Source organism: Penaeus monodon, chromosome 36 (assembly GCF_015228065.2).
Source record: "Penaeus monodon isolate SGIC_2016 chromosome 36, NSTDA_Pmon_1, whole genome shotgun sequence".
Taxonomy (NCBI): domain Eukaryota; kingdom Metazoa; phylum Arthropoda; class Malacostraca; order Decapoda; family Penaeidae; genus Penaeus; species Penaeus monodon.
In genome coordinates this window covers 15,488,903-15,509,570 of record NC_051421.1, presented here as the reverse complement: position 1 = coordinate 15,509,570, position 20,668 = coordinate 15,488,903, and the positions used below count along the sequence as shown (strand labels likewise).

Below are 20,668 nucleotides of genomic sequence, written 5' to 3'. Positions count from 1 at the left end.
TTTTTCCATTTCAAGTCCTTTGTGGGGATAAAGTTTACCTGGATCAGTTAAAATATTTTTCATAATTCCAAATTTAATTTCAATTCTCCTGGGCTATTTTTCTGTGCAAATATTTCATGAAAATAACTAACGGTCCTTACTCTATAATAATGCAGCAATGATCCCCAGTCATGAAATTAGTCAGTATCAAATGGTTATAAATCAGATCTTAAAATGAAATATCAAAGTAACATATCACAAGTACAACAGTCTAAGTATCATGCAAATAATTTTTTGAAATCATGGAAATTTTCCCTTCACGACATTATTTACAAATCTAAACGAAATAATAAAGAATGCCCTCCCCCCCCCCATCAAAAAAAAAAAAAAAAAAGAGGAAAAGTAAATAGCTGAATATAGCGTGACTTCAGAATGGATTACAGCATTACAAAAACGTGAAAGCTCACCTTATACGGGGCTTCTTTGCAAGTCCGGTGTCAACAACGAAGGGATGCACACACGTGAATTTGATGTTCGGATTTCGACCTCCGTACCTCATCTCTTCCACAAGGCCATCCATTAGACCTGAGTAGTTATGAATTTATTTTTTTAATTAATATAAGATCTCGCTATTGTTTTTTATAGTCTTTATATATAAAAATGTATAAAAAGCAATACAAAATAAAAACAACAGCAACAACAATAATAATAACACATATGATGATTATGATGCTGATGATAATAAACAAGATCATCATAATCATAACAATGATAATAATGATGACAAATAATGACAGATTGTGATTATGATAGTGATAGTGATAATAATTAAAAGTAATAATTATGATAATAATAATATGAAAACCAACAACAACAATATATCATCATATCATTATCATTATCATTATTATTATAATTATCATTACCATTATAATTATAGTTATTTTTATCATTATCATTATTATTATTTCATTATCATTATCATTGTTATTATACTTATCATTATTGACTTTGGATAAAATTTGCAAAATGCATTTTTTCTGAGATTTTGACTTTGAACAAAACTGCATATCCCACTAACCTTTAACAGCATATTTAGAAGCACAATAAGGCACAACATTACTGGTTGCCATAAGTCCAGCAATAGAAGACATGGCGACAACATGGCCACGTCCCATGGCTATGAAAGTTGGCAGCCACTCTTTTAGCATCTGTAAGAGATTCATTGGGCGTATTCAGACAAAATCCCTAATCTTATTCGTGTCGTACCTCATAATGGAGCCAGATTACGCGGTTTACTAACTTCAGTTATTTTGGCCACTATAATTACCATTTTCACTATCTGAAATCAGTGCATACATATATATATCCTTTGGAAGCTAACCCAAAAGTGTGCAAATACGTTGACTTTGAAGATCCTCTCAATATCTTCCGGAGTGTGCTTGATAAACGGTTTACAGGGCATTATCCCCGCATTATTCACAAGAATAGTTATTTCACCAATGTTTTCACGAATCTGAAAGAAACAAAAATAACTTGGTCGTGTCAGTCATACACAGCTTGATTTTTTCACTCAAAAATGAAAACCACATTGCGTTCACCTACAATAGGCAAAAGCCTAATTGTTGCATAATAAAAACGAGAGAGTGAGAAAATAAAGGAGAAAAACTTACCTCATTAGACACAGTTCTCACTTCATCTCTGCTTGTCACATCACATTTATATCCATACGCAGCACCGCCTTCACGGCAAATATCTGCGACAGTTTTCTGGTTGTTTGCCTGTGAGTTATGAAAGGGAAGTTACCTTTTTCCCCTTGCTAAATAAAATATTCACAGACCTTTTTCATCTATAAAAATGAAACATAATGAAGCATAATCTTCTCAACATTTATCCATAACTTCTATTTACCTGAAGATGATTAAAATTCCTTCTTGCTTTAGTGAACTTACCTCATCAATGTCCAAACAGACAATTTTTGCTCCCAGACGTGCCAGTTGGAGGGATAACTCGCGCCCAATGCCATGGCCAGCTCCTGTTATCTGTCGAGAATGAACGTGCCTTTTAGGGGAAATACCAAAATCTTTAATATTAAAAATATAATTTTTAATATAGCTTTAAATACAAAGTAAAAATTGACCACTAAGCAAAATTGAAAGTATAATGAAAGAGAATCAAGGAAATGAAGTAAACTGTGAAAATAAAGGTGAAAAGAAAAAAAAAATGTAGCACATTGTTTTACTAACCAAAACGATTTCTCCCACAACTGATTTCTCGGGAGGGGGGAAAACTAATCTCCAAGCAGCCTGCAGCGTCAGCAAATTGGCTCGGAAGACAAAATTCAGGAAATCAAACACCAGTAAAATGCACTGGTATACTATCATTATTATTCCAATCATTTTCTGAAAAAAAATAAATAAATAAATAATAATAATAATAATAATAAATAAATAAATAAATGAGGCTCATGCATGATATTCATAAGTGTGTGTGTGTGTGTGTGTGTGTGTGTGCTGTGTTGTGTGTGTGTGTGCATGTTTTGTGTGGTTGTGCATGTGTGTTGTGTGGGGTGTGTGCATGTGTGTGGGGTGTGTGTGCCTGTGTGTGTGTGTGTGTGTGTGCATGTGTGTGTGTGGTGGTGTGTGTGTTTTGTGTGCTATGTGTGTGTGTGTGTGCATATGTGTGTGTGTGTGTGTGTGTGTGTGTGTGTGTGTGTGTGTGTGTGTGTGTGTTTGTGTGTGTGTGTGTGAATTGCACACAGATCAATATCCTCATAACCTCACTCGTAAAACCATCCTCACACACCTACTGAATATCTCAATCTATACATGACTAATCTCTTGAGTTCTAATCCACAGCACTTTAAAATTATCAGGGGTTTCGTTCCAAAATCACATCATGATTTTGAAAATAGACCCTCTGTATGGAAACATGTACAACAGTTTCAAATATACCCAGGAAGTATAAAACGGCCTAAAGCACTGCTGCATTAAAAACAACAACAACAACAATATATATATATATATATATATATATATATATATATATATATATATATATATTTATATATATACATATACATACACAGTTAACCGGATTCTCCAAATTAAATAGTTGTTACTCATCATATACCTGTTTAATGAATTATCTTATCTTTAGTGATTATGGTACACTCAAACTTCTTATCTGATCACTGGCCAAAGTTTATTGTGAAGCAATTAAAGGTACAAATATTAAGTAATTATACAAATAATGACCTATACACACAAATATTCATAAACATACATGTGTATATACATGTGTCTGGTGTGTGTGTGTGTGTGTGTGTGTGTGTGTGTGTGTGTGTGTGTGTGTGGGGGGGTTGTGTGGTGTGTGTGTGGTTTTGGTTGTGTGTGTGTGTGTATGGTTAAAGTTGTAGGTGTATGTGTATGTGTGTTGGGTGTGTGTGTGTGGTGGTGTGTGTTGGGGTGTGTGGTGTGTGTGTGTGTGTGGGGTGTGCACTGATGGGTGAGTGAGTGGTTTTATTGTCTTAATTATGTGTATGGATATATATTACATATAGTTAATATATTATATATATATAAGTATTATATGAGAATAATATTTTTTGGTTGATTTAGTATAGATATATTTTAATTATATATTATATATATATATTTATTTTATATATTATATATTAATATATGGATTTTAATATATATTTGTTTATTATATGATTTATTATTTATATATTATATATTTAATTATATATTTATATTTTGTTATTTATAATTTATCTCTTTTATTTTATTTTTTATTTTTTATTTTAATATATATTATTATCTTATTTTTATATATATATATATTATATTTTATATTAATCGTATATATTATTTAATATATATGTTATATTTTTTATTATTTTTTTATATATAATATATTATATACTTATATATTTATCTATATTTATTATTTATATTATATTATTTAATGGGGGAAATTTTATCTTATTTTATATTATTATATATTATTATATAACTATATATCTTTTATTATTTTTTATTATATATTACCCATATTCATATATATCATATATTTAATATAATATTATTATTATATATCTATTTTTCTATAATATATAATATTATTATATATATATATAATTTATATACAATATATACATATTAATAATAATAATATATAAAATAGTATATATATTATATATATATTATATATATTATATTATATATATTTATATATAATAATACATATATATTATATATTAAAATATATTTTTATATATAAATTATTATTTAAATATATTATATTTATAAAATATAGATTATTTATAATATATATTATATATATATTATATTATAAATATATATATATATAATATAAATTATTTATATATTTTATATATATATATATATATATATAAATATATATAAATTTTAAAATTAATTATATTAAAATTTTATATATATAAATATCTATAATATATATTATAAATATATTATTATAAATTATATATTATATTTTATATATATATATATATATATATATTATTATTTATTTAATTATTATTATTTTTATTTTTAATTATTTATTTTTATTATATATATAATATTAATATAAAATATTTTAGAATATTATATATATATATAAATTTTATATTATATATAATATATATATATATATAATATATATATATAATTATATATTATATATATATATAAATTTATATTAAAAATTTGTATATATATAAAATATAATTTAATATTATATTATAATTATCATATATTATTTTTATTTTATTTTATTATTTTTAAGGTATTATTTTATTTTATTAATTATTATCTATTATTTATCTAAGATATTATATATCTATATCTTTATAATTATAATATTTATCATATTTTACTAAAATATTATTAACTAATTATCAATTATTTATCTTCTAAAGTTACCCTATATATACTATATATTATATATTAATCTTGTAAAACTATCTTCTATATATATATATATAAAAAATATATATATATTTTATATATATAATTATATATTATCCATATAATATAATAGTAAATACATATACATATATATTTATAAACATATATATATTTTTTTTTTATATAAATATAAAAAATAATATATATAAAATATAATTATATTTAAAATTAAAATATTGATATATATATATATAATTTTCTTAAAAAATTATATAATATAATTAAAAATATAAACTTATAGTATTATATAATATTATTATTTTATATATATAATTATATATAATATTATATATAATATATATAAAATATTATAAATATATATAAAAATATATATATATAAAATAATATATAAATTATTAAATTATATTAAATATTATAAAAGTTCATTTATTATATTAATTTATTTTATTTTATATTTAATATACTTTATCCCATTTTTCAAAAATATTATTTTTATATATTTTATTTATCAATTAAAATATTTGTTTAAAATTATAAAATGATAATTTTAAAAACAATATAAAATTAGATTTATAAATCTTATTATTTAAAAATTTACAATATATATATAAATATATATATATACATATATTTTAGTATATATACTTGTATATACATATACATATCAATATACATATAAAATAATATACTATATATTATAAAATTAAAATCATTATTTTTTTTTATATATCATAAATATTATAGATATAAAAAATATACATATATATATTAATCTATATTTATAATATTTTATTTTATATAATTTTTTATAACATATAAATGAAAATATAATATAATATACAGAATACATATATACATAACCCTTTATATCATATTATAACATATAATCTATATATACAATACATAATGGTATAATAGATAAATGATATGTATTAAAAATGAAATTTTATATATTATATATTTATATTATATATATTATATATTTTTATATATAATTTAAATTTTATATATATAGTAAATTTAATAAATATATATAAATATTTTATTTTATAATATATTATATATATTATTATATATATATTTATTAAATATAATTATATTTTATATTATATAATTTTATAATATAATTTAAGTATTAGAAAATATTGTAATATAATAATATAAATATATACTAATATAGGATTTTATGAATAATAATATAAATATATAATAATAAAATATTATATATTATATGGAAATATATATATATACATTAGGTATATAAAATTATTATATTAATCTAAAATAATATATAATAATTATTTAATATTAAATTTTTGGAATAATGGGGGGAATAAATATCATTTATTAAATTATATGAGGTATTTGTTATATTAAAAATTAGTAAAAATTATTAAATAAATTTGTAGAATAGGTATAGATTTATATTTTAAAAAATTTATTACTATAATATATATATAATATTAATTATTAAATTAATAATTAGTTATTTATATAATTAATAATATTTAATAAATATAAGTATAAATATAGTAATTATACATAGCTATATTGGGGAATAATTATATCAGGGAATATATTTATATATTGTATTAATTATTAATTATGTATGTTATAAATATATAAATTTAATATATAAATATATTAATATATAAATATGATATCATATTAATATATAATTTAATTTTTAACATATTATATAGGTTGGGGTATATAATTTTTCATATTGAAATATATTGTATATATAATATATTATAAAATTATTTAAAGTAATTGGAGATGATACTATAATATAATAAGAAATATGGTATACATATATAAAATATAATATATATATATATTATATATATTATATCATTTATATATATATATATATATAATTATATATCTTATATATATATTAAAAATATATTTATATATATATTCATATATAATTTATATATATATATATATATATATATATAAATAAAATCATTATATAATTAATATATATATTATTATATGTATATTTATATATGTATAATATTAAGATATTATATTTTATACAATAATACTATATATATTATTATAAATTTTTAATATATATTGGATTTAATAATAAATATAATTTAAATTAATAATTATATATTATATAAAATTACCCCTTTTTTAATATATATAAAGAAATATTATTTATATTATATATTGAGTATTTTAAAATTAAACCCCTTTATAAATAATAATATTAATCCCAAAATATCAACTGATAATAATTATATTACGGGGTCAACATATAATTAATTTTATTTTAATTTTTAGAAATATCACATTATTATATTTTAATTTGATTATTATAAAAATATAATAATTTTTTATATTATAATATTATTATATTAAAATAGAATTTTAAATATATTCTATCTATACTGAATTTGATGTAATTTATATAATTAGATTATATTTAATAATATATTAATATATATAAATGTATATTTATTTATTATATGTTTTAAAGAAATTATAAGTTAATATATCAATATAAATATTTATTAAATGGTATAATATATTAATATTAGGTAATGTATGTTATATATGAATAATAAATAAACATGAAATCCTTATTTATATTTATATATAGTATTTTATGTATTATATACATAATAATTGTTACTATATTTTTATATAATATATATTATCTTTATATAATTATTAGATATATAATAACATTATATATATAGTGTATAATAATATTTAAAAATTTCATAATATCCATAATTTTAATAATTATATTAGAATTATATATAATAATATACATAATATATTATATACTATCATAAAATTCTATATAAATATTAATAATCTATATACAATATCTATATTAATATCATATATCTTATATATTATATATAATATTTATTTCTATAAATTTTTCCCTATATATTTCCTCTATATATATAATAAAATATTTTATTATATATATATATCCTATAAATATTTAGCTATATCCATATTATTATATATTATTAAAATCTATATATAATATTTATAAAAAATATTATATTTATATATATATATATAATATATATATATAATATTATATATATATAATATTTATATTATTTTTATTTATATATTTTATATTTATACATTATATATAAAATATACATATTATTAAAATATATATATAATATATATATTCTATATTATATATATATTATTAAAATATATAATATATTTTTTAAAATTTATATATTATATATATTATAATATCATATATATTATTATATATTTATTATAATATATATTTATATATATTTAATAATAATATTTTAATATAACTAATATAATATATATATTTATTTTATATAATAAATAATAATTTATTAATATAATTATATATCAAACCATTCTAAAATACTAAGATATCTAACTATATACAACATCATTTATAATACATAAAAAATATATACTAAAATAACATTAATAATACCATAATATACCAAATCATCAAATAATACATTATATACTATACATAATTTAATAAATAAAATATCATTATAGTATATAAATATGATAATATATAATATTAAAATTTTATATATATAATATATATATCTAAATATTATTATACGATAAAAATTGTATAAAATTTATCATATATATATAATTTAATCAAAATTTAAAATATATAATAATTTTAATTTATTTATATAACTATAAATCGTACCATCAACTCAAATCACCTACCCAACGTTCATACCCCCCTTCCCCACAAACTCACCTAATATATATACCATATAATACAACCATTATTTCTAATAATAAAATAAACAAATAAAAAAAAGGAAAATTAAAAGTATAATAAATACAAAAAACAAATTAATACAAAATAACTAGTAAAAAAAAAAAAAAAAAATATAATATTAATATAATATTTAAAAATATATATTATATATAATTATATATATGTATATATAATTTATATAAAATATTATTAATTACTTAATATTTGTATTATTATGATATGTATATATAAAATATTTTAAAGATTATAATATATTATATTATATAATAATGAATAATATAATAATATTAATATAATCTTATTAAATATAAAAATAAAATATAAATATATAATATATATTAAATTATATATATATATCTATAGTAATAGTTTTAATATATATATATTTATAATATAAATATATATTAATAAATATTTATATATATGGTATATATTATATGTATATATAAAATAATTTTATATATAATTTATATAAATATTATATATATAATATATATATATATATTTAAAATTATTATATATATATATAATATATAATAAAATCATATATATATATTAATTATATAATAATATATATATATAATATTATATATATATATATATATATGAATATAATATATATATTAATATATAAAATAAAATATACTATAATATATATAATACAACAAACAAACAATAAAAAAAAAAAATTAACAAAAAAATAGAATACAATACACATAACACATAAATAAAATAAACACAAAAACATGAACAAAATAAAACAAAAACAAACAAAAACAAAAAAAACAAACAGAAAAATTGTATATTAATTATATATGATATTATATTATTATATTTTATTTATTTAAAATTTTTTTATATATATTATATATTTTATTTTTAATTTTTTAAATTTTAATTTAATTTTTAATTTTTAATATATATAATCATTTTTTTTATTCCTTTTTTCTTAAATTTTATATATATATATATATTTAATTATAAAAGAAAATATTTTAACTGTTTGTATGTATATGTATTAAATAATTATATATTTATTATATATTATTTTATTTTATATAATTTATATTTATATATTTTTATATAATTATAATTTTTAATATATTTTTTTTAGTTGGTATTTTATATACTATTTTAACTTATTAAAATATTATATTCTTTATATTTAAAATTTTTATTTTCATAAAAGGAGTTTATTTAAATAAAATAGTATTTTTTGGAAGTATATAACACGTTGAATAAATGTTTAAAATGAATTTTTAAATTAAGTATACTAAAGAAAAAGAAATTTATATTTATATGTAAATATATATTAGATAATTAGAGGATTATTTTTATTATTTATAATGATATTATTTTAATATTTATTTACAAAAATTTAACTTCCCTTTCAACTCACCAAACCCACCAAAAATTACACATATATTTCTAAACTATAATATAATATGAATAAACAAAATACAATAGAAATATCAAAGTAAATATGTATTAAAATATTATTTTATTATCAAAATAATTTATTATATAGAATAATTTTTAAAAAATAATTTATACATAAAAAATATATTATTATTGTTATATATATAATATTCTAACAATAAATAAATATTGTAAATAATGGGAAAACACATAACACACAAGCACACACACAAAAATAAACCAAAGCAAACATCAACACATAAAACACAAAAAAATAACACCAACAAAATAAAAAAAAAAAAAAAAAAAAAAAAAAAAAAAAAAAAAAAAAAAAAAAAAAAAAAAAAAAAAAAAAAAAAAAAAAAAAAATAATAATTATATACCAAAATACACCTGACAAAGTTAGTAAAACCAGTATTTATGGGAAAATATTTTATATCCCTTTTTTTTTTTTTATTTCCATTTTAATAAGATAGTAATTATAGATTTAACGTTAAAATAGTAAAATATATTATTATTGATTTCAATATAAAATTACTTATATAAATAATATTACCAGTGCATTTTACTGGTGTTTGATTTCCTGAATTTTGTCTTCCGAGCCAATTTGCTGACGCTGCAGGCTGCTTGGAGATTAGTTTTCCCCCCTCCCGAGAAATCAGTTGTGGGAGAAATCGTTTTGGTTAGTAAAACAATGTGCTACATTTTTTTTTTCTTTTCACCTTTATTTTCACAGTTTACTTCATTTCCTTGATTCTCTTTCATTATACTTTCAATTTTGCTTAGTGGTCACTTTTTACTTTGTATTTAAAGCTATATTAAAAATTATATTTTTAGTATTAAAGATTTTGGTATTTCCCCTAAAAGGCACGTTCATTCTCGACAGATAACAGGAGCTGGCCATGGCATTGGGCGCGAGTTATCCCTCCAACTGGCACGTCTGGGAGCAAAAATTGTCTGTTTGGACATTGATGAGGTAAGTTCACTAAAGCAAGAAGGAATTTTAATCATCTTCAGGTAAATAGAAGTTATGGATAAGTGTTGAGAAGATTATGCTTCATTATGTTTCATTTTTATAGATGAAATAGGTCTGTGAATATTTTATTTAGCAAGGGGAAAAAGGTAACTTCCCTTTCATAACTCACAGGCAAACAACCAGAAAACTGTCGCAGATATTTGCCGTGAAGGTGGTGCTGCGTATGGATATAAATGTGATGTGACAAGCAGAGATGAAGTGAGAACTGTGTCTAATGAGGTAAGTTTTCATCTTTATTTTCTCACTCTCTCGTTTTTATTATGCAACAATTAGGCTTTTGCCTATTGTAGGTGAACGCAATGTGGTTTTCATTTTTGAGTGAAAAAATCAAGCTGTGTATGACTGACACGACCAAGTTATTTTTGTTTCTTTCAGATTCGTGAAAACATTGGTGAAATAACTATTCTTGTGAATAATGCGGGGATAATGCCCTGTAAACCGTTTATCAAGCACACTCCGGAAGATATTGAGAGGATCTTCAAAGTCAACGTATTTGCACACTTTTGGGTTAGCTTCCAAAGGATATATATATGTATGCACTGATTTCAGATAGTGAAAATGGTAATTATAGTGGCCAAAATAACTGAAGTTAGTAAACCGCGTAATCTGGCTCCATTATGAGGTACGACACGAATAAGATTAGGGATTTTGTCTGAATACGCCCAATGAATCTCTTACAGATGCTAAAAGAGTGGCTGCCAACTTTCATAGCCATGGGACGTGGCCATGTTGTCGCCATGTCTTCTATTGCTGGACTTATGGCAACCAGTAATGTTGTGCCTTATTGTGCTTCTAAATATGCTGTTAAAGGTTAGTGGGATATGCAGTTTTGTTCAAAGTCAAAATCTCAGAAAAAATGCATTTTGCAAATTTTATCCAAAGTCAATAATGATAAGTATAATAACAATGATAATGATAATGAAATAATAATAATGATAATGATAAAAATAACTATAATTATAATGATAATGATAATTATAATAATAATGATAATGATATGATGATATATTGTTGTTGTTGGTTTTCATATTATTATCATAATTATTACTATTAATTATTATTATCACTATCACTATCATAATCACAATCTGTCATTATCTGTCATCATTATTATCATTGTTATCATTATGATGATCTTGTTTATTATCATCAGCATCATAATCATCATATGTGTTGTTATTATTGTTGCTGCTGTTGTTTTTATTTTGTATTGCTTTTTATGCATTTTTATATATAAAGACTATAAGAAACAATAGTGAGATCTTATATTAATTAAAAAAAAATTCATAACTACTCAGGTCTAATGGATGGCCTTGTGGAAGAGATGAGGTACGGAGGTAGAAATCCGAACATCAAATTCACGTGTGTGCATCCCTTCGTTGTTGACACCGGACTTGCAAAGAAGCCCCGTATAAGGTGAGCTTTCACGTTTTTGTAATGCTGTAATCCATTCTGAAGTCACGCTATATTCAGCTATTTACTTTTCCTTTTTTTTTGATGGGGGGGGGGGGGAGGAGGGCATTCTTTATTATTTCGTTGTTTAGATTTGTAAATAATGTCGTGAAGGGAAACTTTCCATGATTTCAAAAAATTATTTGCATGATACTTAGACTGTTGTACTTGTGATATGTTACTTTGATATTTCATTTTAAGATCTGATTTATAACCATTTGATACTGACTAATTTCATGACTGGGGATCATTGCTGCATTATTATAGAGTAAGGACCGTTAGTTATTTTCATGAAATATTTGCACAGAAAAATAGCCCAGGAGAATATGAAATATATTAATTTCCAGGTAACTTTAGTCTACAAGAAAAAAGGTGCATTCTGATAAGCTGAAATCAGAGCAGGTAAAATTTCTTTATCCTGCATTTCCTTTTAAAGGACTGTAAAAATCTTGAGTAAAAAAAAAAAGATTTTTTTTTTTAACTAAGATTTCATCAGCACCCTTTATGAAGTGGAATTTTTCATTCTGGAGAACTCATTTTTGATAATATTGTTCTTGTTGACAAGGGTGTGCAGTATAGCGATTATGTTTTCATCTGACCATAGTGTGACCAGCAAATCTGACGGATGACAAGTTTGATTTTGCATTTATTTTTTTATATTTGTATTTTATATATTGCATATTGATATGATATTCATTTTTTTTTTTTTTTTTTTTTTTTTTTTAAATCTGTATATACATTATATTTTTTTGTTTATGTATTTGACAGCACTTCTTGCATATGAGAATATGCATTTCATCACCAATGGATGGAAGGAATTTAAGTTTTATCGGACCTGTGTGATCCAGCATGTCAATGGTTAACTGTTAAATTTTTCTCCTTTATAAATTGTGAGGTATTAATTCCATAATCCAAGGTTTATATAGCTTAATTTGTAATTTTTCTTTTTTTTTAACCATCTATTAATATTTTGCTAAATGGTTTTATGTCATAGCATAGGGGAAATAAAACTAAAGATGCTTCTCATTTTTTAATATGAATTTCTTATTTACTTCCAGTTTATGTAATTGAAATTTGATATCTTTGATACTAATCATGAATACTACTCTGACCCATTTAGATTTCCATCCTTCAACCCAATAACAACAGCCAAGAGTTGCGCTGAACAAGTTGTCAGTGGCATACTTCGGGAACAGGAAGTTGTATGCATTCCTGACAAAGACTTCTATGGTCACAAGATGATGCTGTAAGAACTTTAGATAATATGCATAACTATATAACTTCTCTTCCCTTCCACCGATATTCTGCTTTCTGCTGGTAGGTTCCCTTCCTTAACTCCTGTGCTGACTCCTGAGGCCGCTGCAGAAGCCATTATCAGTGCTGTACAGTTAGAAAAGTCCGAGGTCTTACTTCCTTTTCAAGCTTCTGTGATACATTATACACTTCGGTATGAGGCTGTTGCTTGTTTTCTCTCACATACTTTATCCTCATGTAACCTTTATAATTCATATCCTCTATACTTTGCTGTAGTGTACCATGAGTTTTACATTTTCAGTACAGTGCTAACTATAGTTAGTTATGAAATAGCCATGTAGAGCTTATATATATATATATATATATATATATATATATAGATATATATATAAGTATATATATATGATATATATATGTATATATATATGTATATATATATGTATATATATATGTATATATATGTATATATATATGTAATATATATATGTATATATATATGTTATATATGTATATATATATGCATAAATAGTATATTAAATATACATATACATACAATAATATATATATATATATTAACATATATATAATATACATATAATACATATATATATATGTATATATACATATATATACATATATATGATATACATATATATGTATATATATATATATATATATATTCATATAAAATATATATATATATATATATATATATATATATATATATATATGTATATAATATATATGTATATACATATATATGTATTATACAATATATGTATATATACATATATATGTATAATACATATATATGTAATATACATATATTTTATGAAAATTATATATATATTATATATATATATTATGAATATATATATATATAAAATATATATTATATGTATATATTATATATTATAGGATATATATATTATATATATATATATATGTATATATACATTATCATATATGTATGTATACATATAATTATAGTATATCACACATATATGATTATATGATATAACACATATGATTATATGTATATACACTATGATTATATGTATATTAACATATAGATCTAAATGTTATAGACATATATATATATATAAATGGATATACATAATATATGTATCCATGTATCTTCCATTATTATATATTGTATACATGTATATACATTATATATGGATATACATGATATGATATACAGTATATATATGTATATACAAATGATTATATGTGTATATAACATATAATATCATGGTATATACATATAATTATATGTGTTATACATATATAATACATGTAATACATATATCTATTAATGTATATACATAATTAAATGTATATACATATCTATATATACATTATATAATATGTATATACATGTATATATATATGTATATACATGTAGATATATATATAGATCTATATATGTATATACATAGATATGTATAATACAGATATATGTAATAAACTATATATGTATATATACATATATATTGTAATATCCATATATATGTATATATACATATATATGTATATCGTACATATTCTAGTATATATACATATATATGATATATACATATTATATGTATATATTACATATATAGTATATATACAATATATGTAACTATACATATATATGATATAATACATATATATATATATATACATTATATATGTATATTATACAAATATATATGATTATATTTTACATATAATGATATAGACACTATATATGTATATACTTACAATATAGTGTATATAACATATACATGGACTATATTACATAATATTGTATATATACTAATATGTTAGTATACATATATAGGTATATCTATAGTATATGTATATAATATGTTTAGTAGATATATATGTATATGTATTAAATATGTATTATATGTATATGTATATGATCTGAATATGTATATATATATATATATATATATAATATAGAATATCTATATATACATACATATAGTCTATATATATATATATGAATATATATATATTATCTATATATACTATATATATGTTATCTATGAATATAGATATTATATCTATATCTGTATAGAAAATATATATATATTATAATAATATATATATATATAATGTATATGAATATATATATATATATATAATATTATAATATATATATATATATAGATATAAAGATATATCTATATATATATGTATAGGATATATCTATATATATATATGTATAGAATATATATATATATATATATAATGTATATGCATATATATTAAGATATATTATATATACTATATGTATATGAATATATGTATAGAATATATATATACATATAGATATATATACGTATTATATACATAGAGAATGTCATAGATATATATATATGTAGATTGACGATATATATATATATATGTATAATCTTACATATATATATGTAATTATACAATTAATTATATGTAATATATAATAATAATTAATGTATATATAATATATTTATAGTATATACACAGATAATTAATATGTATATACAATATAAGTATATGGATATTACACATATAATTACGTATATACACCATTTGATATTGGATATACACATATGATTATATGTATATACACATATGATTATATGTATATACACATATAATTATATGTATATACACATATAATTATATGTGTATATACATATATATATTTATATATATACATGAATATAAATATATAATATACATGTATATACATATATGAATATACATTGGATATCCATAATATTATGTATATCACATGTATATGTATATACATGTATATATATATGTATATAACATATATTACAATCGTATATACATAATATATATATACAGGTATATACATATTGTATATACCTGTATATAGATAATATTGTATATCTACAGTTATATATTATATATATGTATAAAATGGAATAATATGTATAGACATGTAACCAATCTTATATATATGTATATACCATGGTATATATATCTATGTATTTAAAAAATACAGGTATATATATATGTATATACATGTATATATATGTATATACATGTTATATATAGTATTATACTGTATATATACTGTATAACAGGTAATATATATATATATGTATAGACAGTATATAACGCAATATACAGGTAAAAAATATATATTACTGTATCACATGTAGATACATGTATAACATTATAGATATAGATGTATACGTACATAGATAATATGGATATACATATATGATAGGTATATACATATATAATATATAGTACAAGATAGATGTATATAAATATATATATATATATATATATATTACATATATATGTATATATATGATATAATATATCATATATTATATATATATATGATATAAAGTATATAATAATGTATATATATGTATATAAGTATAATATATATGTAATAATATATGTGTATATATATGGTATTTATATTGTGTATTATAGTTATTAATATGTATATATATATATATGTATATCTATATGTATAGATATTATATATTGTATATACATAGTATATACATATATATATGTAGTATACATATATATATATATGTATATAATATATATACATATACACATAGATAGCATATAATATACAGAATATGTATATATATATATATACTATTTTAGATGATATATATTATATACTATACATATATAACATGAACCGTATTCATATATGACAAATGTAGACAAGGTATGAATGAGAATGAATATCTTCACAATACAAGAGGATAATATGTAATATTATTATAATAATATATGTATATATGTATTATGTATATATATGTTAATGTATATATGTATAATAATAGGTGTATATAATATGTATATATATGTAGCTATATATATGTATATATATATATATGTATATATATGAGATATATTATGTATATATGTATCTATATAATATGTATATGCATATATGTATATAATATGTATATATATGTATATATGTATATAATTATATACATGTATATACATGTACATATATATGTATATATATTATATACATGTATAATAGTACATATATATGTATATATATGTATATATATTTTATATATGTATATATGTATATATATGTATATAAATGTATATAAATGTATATAAATGTATATAAATGTATGTAAATATATATATATATATATATATATGAAATGTTTTTAAAAATATTAATGGGAATTTCAGGCCTACATTAAAGCCTCAAGGAAAAGTATGACTTGATTCATTCTTTTTTCAATCCATTTTAGGTTGTTACCTCGAGAAGTCCAGAAAGCATTCCTGGATTTCATGGATACTGGAGTGGATGAACATGATAGCTGATTAGCTGCTCGGAGAAGCAAGTGTTGAAAATGGATAGTTAATACATTAGTTACTGAAGTAGAATTATGCCCATGGGGTCAGGTAATTTTTTTTTTTTTTTTTACATAAATGTTAATGTTTACTGGAGGTTGTATGGCATGTTCTTTGTACTTATGAATACGCATGTTTGGTTTGGAAAGAGTTGTTTCATAATGAAATAAATATAAGTAATAGGGCAGTGTCTTTGAGTGAGTTTCTTTTCTTTAGAGTAAGAGATTAATAAAAGGGACTGAAATATAGATGATTATGATAATCTTTAATCCATTTGTGTGTGATCTGGAAATCTCTCTTGCTGGAAATCTTTCTGCTGATTGCTAATGAATACTATCTTCATTCAATATTGGTTTTCTTTCTTTCTTTGTATAGAAATGCCGTACAAGGTCATTAAAAATAACACAGTATGGAAGAGTTTATGGAGTAAGGACCATTTTCCACTCCTCAAGTTTGTTGATTATAATAAAGAAGGAAAGAAAATGTTAAGATAACACTTTAGGTCACATTAGAATCCAATTTTTAAATTATTGTTTTTTTATTGATATTATGTTTATTTATTAACCTACAGGCACCCTTTTTTGTTGTGTTAAAAACAAAACATGTATGTATTTGTATAAATTGATTATATCAGAGGAAAAGTAATAATGAAAAAGGTATAACGAACTTGTACACATTAGTTCACTTCATTTGTAGTCTAATTGCTGCTGTGTTTTACAGGAAAAAGTTCCTCCAAGAAATTTCTTTCCTCTGTAATATGATAAAGTACTGGAATGAAGATTACCATAAGAAAATGATTTTAGTATTACTAGTTGAGGGTTTCCTTTTTTGTTTGATCCATCCACTCTAACCTTTTCACAAATACATGTTTACTAAAGGTCTTTCTTACCTCTCAGGCATCAGATTCATATTTTATTACTTTGGACTTGAAAGACCCTCAAGGATTTAACATTAATTCTCACCGATTGTATAGTTAGGTTGCTAATCTAGATACGTCAGTGCTTAGTCCCATAGAATAGGGGATACATTTTTGTAAGGTTCCCGTGTAATAACCTGAATGATAAAATTGTGCTGATACAAAGGGAGAAGAACCCGACTCATTCTAAAAGGATTTGTTAATTTGCTTATATGGATAACCATAATATATACAAGGCATTGGAGCTTTAGGCACAGATGCTTTTTCTTGCTCTCTCAACTGTGATCAAATTAGGAGTGTGAAACTTTCCCGTGTGATAGCTTATGGAAAGGCTTACTCTGCATTTTCAGATTTTGTGATTATTAGAATTATCTATCATTCTGTATCATTCCATTTACTCTGTTTATGTGCTGTGATCAGTTTGATAAAGTACTTTCTATTCCTCTGGCTTTTTATTGGAAAAAATATACAGGAGAATAAGATATTAAATTAAAAACGATTCTTACCTGGTACTGAATCAGGTGACTCATTATTGTTTGGTATCTTAACATTCCAGAAATATGGCAAAGGGAGGTAAATGTCAGAAGGCATAGCAATATTTTTATTTAGGAAGTCCTGTAAATAGTTATATTATTGAAATTACTGAATAACTTGTGTTGAGAATATTTTCTTATATTAAGGCCACATTTTTTTGGTCGAGTTGTATTTTCATAATACTTTTATAAATGTGATAAAATCTTTTAGATAATAGAGCATGTCTTCATAGGATCCTTTGGGGATACTAACTGGAAAATGTAGGAAGTGTAAAAAACAAAATTTGCCTTTAATAATGAATTGTTAACATAGCTTTTTATATTCAGAAATTACTTTTGTGGATAAAACAAGAATGATCTCATAAGGTAAATATGGATATAGAATTTTTTTTTTTTTTTTTTATATGTTAACTATTACAATTTCAATAAAACTGTTCAAAGATTTGCTGTGTTTTTACCTTTCTTTCTAGATTTCTATTTCATCCAAATACATACCTTCAGCTGAAGGTGGATAAAATGTATATAAATATGGCCAACATAATATTAACTATTAATGGCATATTCAAAATACAAGGATAGTGTGAGGCTTGGGGGCAAATTCCCAAGTAAGGAAGTGCTATATGACATCAAGGGTCATATAGCGCTATGGTAAATTAGAGTAGTGAAAAGGGTTAGGAACAAGTTAATGATTTGGGTAAAGTTTTAAACAATACTAGAAGGGTGGTATGGTAGCGAAAAGGGTAGAGAGGGGGAGCTGATGAGGTATAGTATAAGGTAATGGTTGTTAGAAGGGGAAGGAATTAAGGTAGTAGGAAGCATTATGATAGAAGTACTGTGGCAAGAATGGCAAAAATGAGTTTAATGATTAGGATAAGTGAACAGAACAAGGGGATGGAGAACAGGAAAAGGAAAGGAGAAGAAAAGACCATGCAAAATTAGTTGAAGCGATAACTGAGGACCAAGACGGGGCGATCCCCT

General features: G+C 20.7%; 2 protein-coding genes across 2 annotated transcripts in view; one reads left to right on the top strand and one right to left on the bottom strand.

Annotated features, from left to right (window-relative positions):
* The window catches only part of LOC119595782 (epidermal retinol dehydrogenase 2-like), a gene marked incomplete in the record, with an annotated part of 26,100 nt that extends 5,967 nt beyond the window's left edge, over positions 1-20,133 (top strand). Inside the window, 8 exon segments of the mRNA XM_037944948.1 lie at positions 10,691-10,819; positions 11,024-11,113; positions 11,285-11,392; positions 11,549-11,680; positions 11,854-11,983; positions 12,472-12,589; positions 13,746-13,871; positions 18,139-20,133. Coding sequence (XP_037800876.1) covers positions 10,691-10,819; positions 11,024-11,113; positions 11,285-11,392; positions 11,549-11,680; positions 11,854-11,983; positions 12,472-12,589; positions 13,746-13,871; positions 18,139-18,211 — 906 coding nt within the window.
* Positions 35-2,363, bottom strand: LOC119595541 (epidermal retinol dehydrogenase 2-like). Its single transcript, XM_037944659.1, has 7 exons — positions 2,226-2,363; positions 1,932-2,021; positions 1,653-1,760; positions 1,364-1,495; positions 1,061-1,190; positions 447-564; positions 35-38 (listed from the first exon to the last, which is right to left on the bottom strand). Exons 1-7 carry the CDS (start codon positions 2,361-2,363, stop codon positions 35-37), a joined length of 720 nt encoding a protein of 239 aa, XP_037800587.1.
* Positions 20,134-20,668: the final 535 nt, after the last annotated feature.

What these genes read in the sequence shown, in the direction of transcription:
- LOC119595541 (XM_037944659.1), bottom strand. Translation starts at nt 2,363, where the DNA reads ATGATAGTATACCAGTGCATTTTACTGGTGTTTGATTTCCTGAATTTT. An exon ending in TTGTGGGAGAAATCGTTTTG is followed by an intron (nt 2,022 to 2,225) that starts GTTAGTAAAACA and finishes CATTCTCGACAG; the next exon opens with ATAACAGGAGCTGGCCATGG. An exon ending in ACGTATTTGCACACTTTTGG is followed by an intron (nt 1,191 to 1,363) that starts GTTAGCTTCCAA and finishes AATCTCTTACAG; the next exon opens with ATGCTAAAAGAGTGGCTGCC.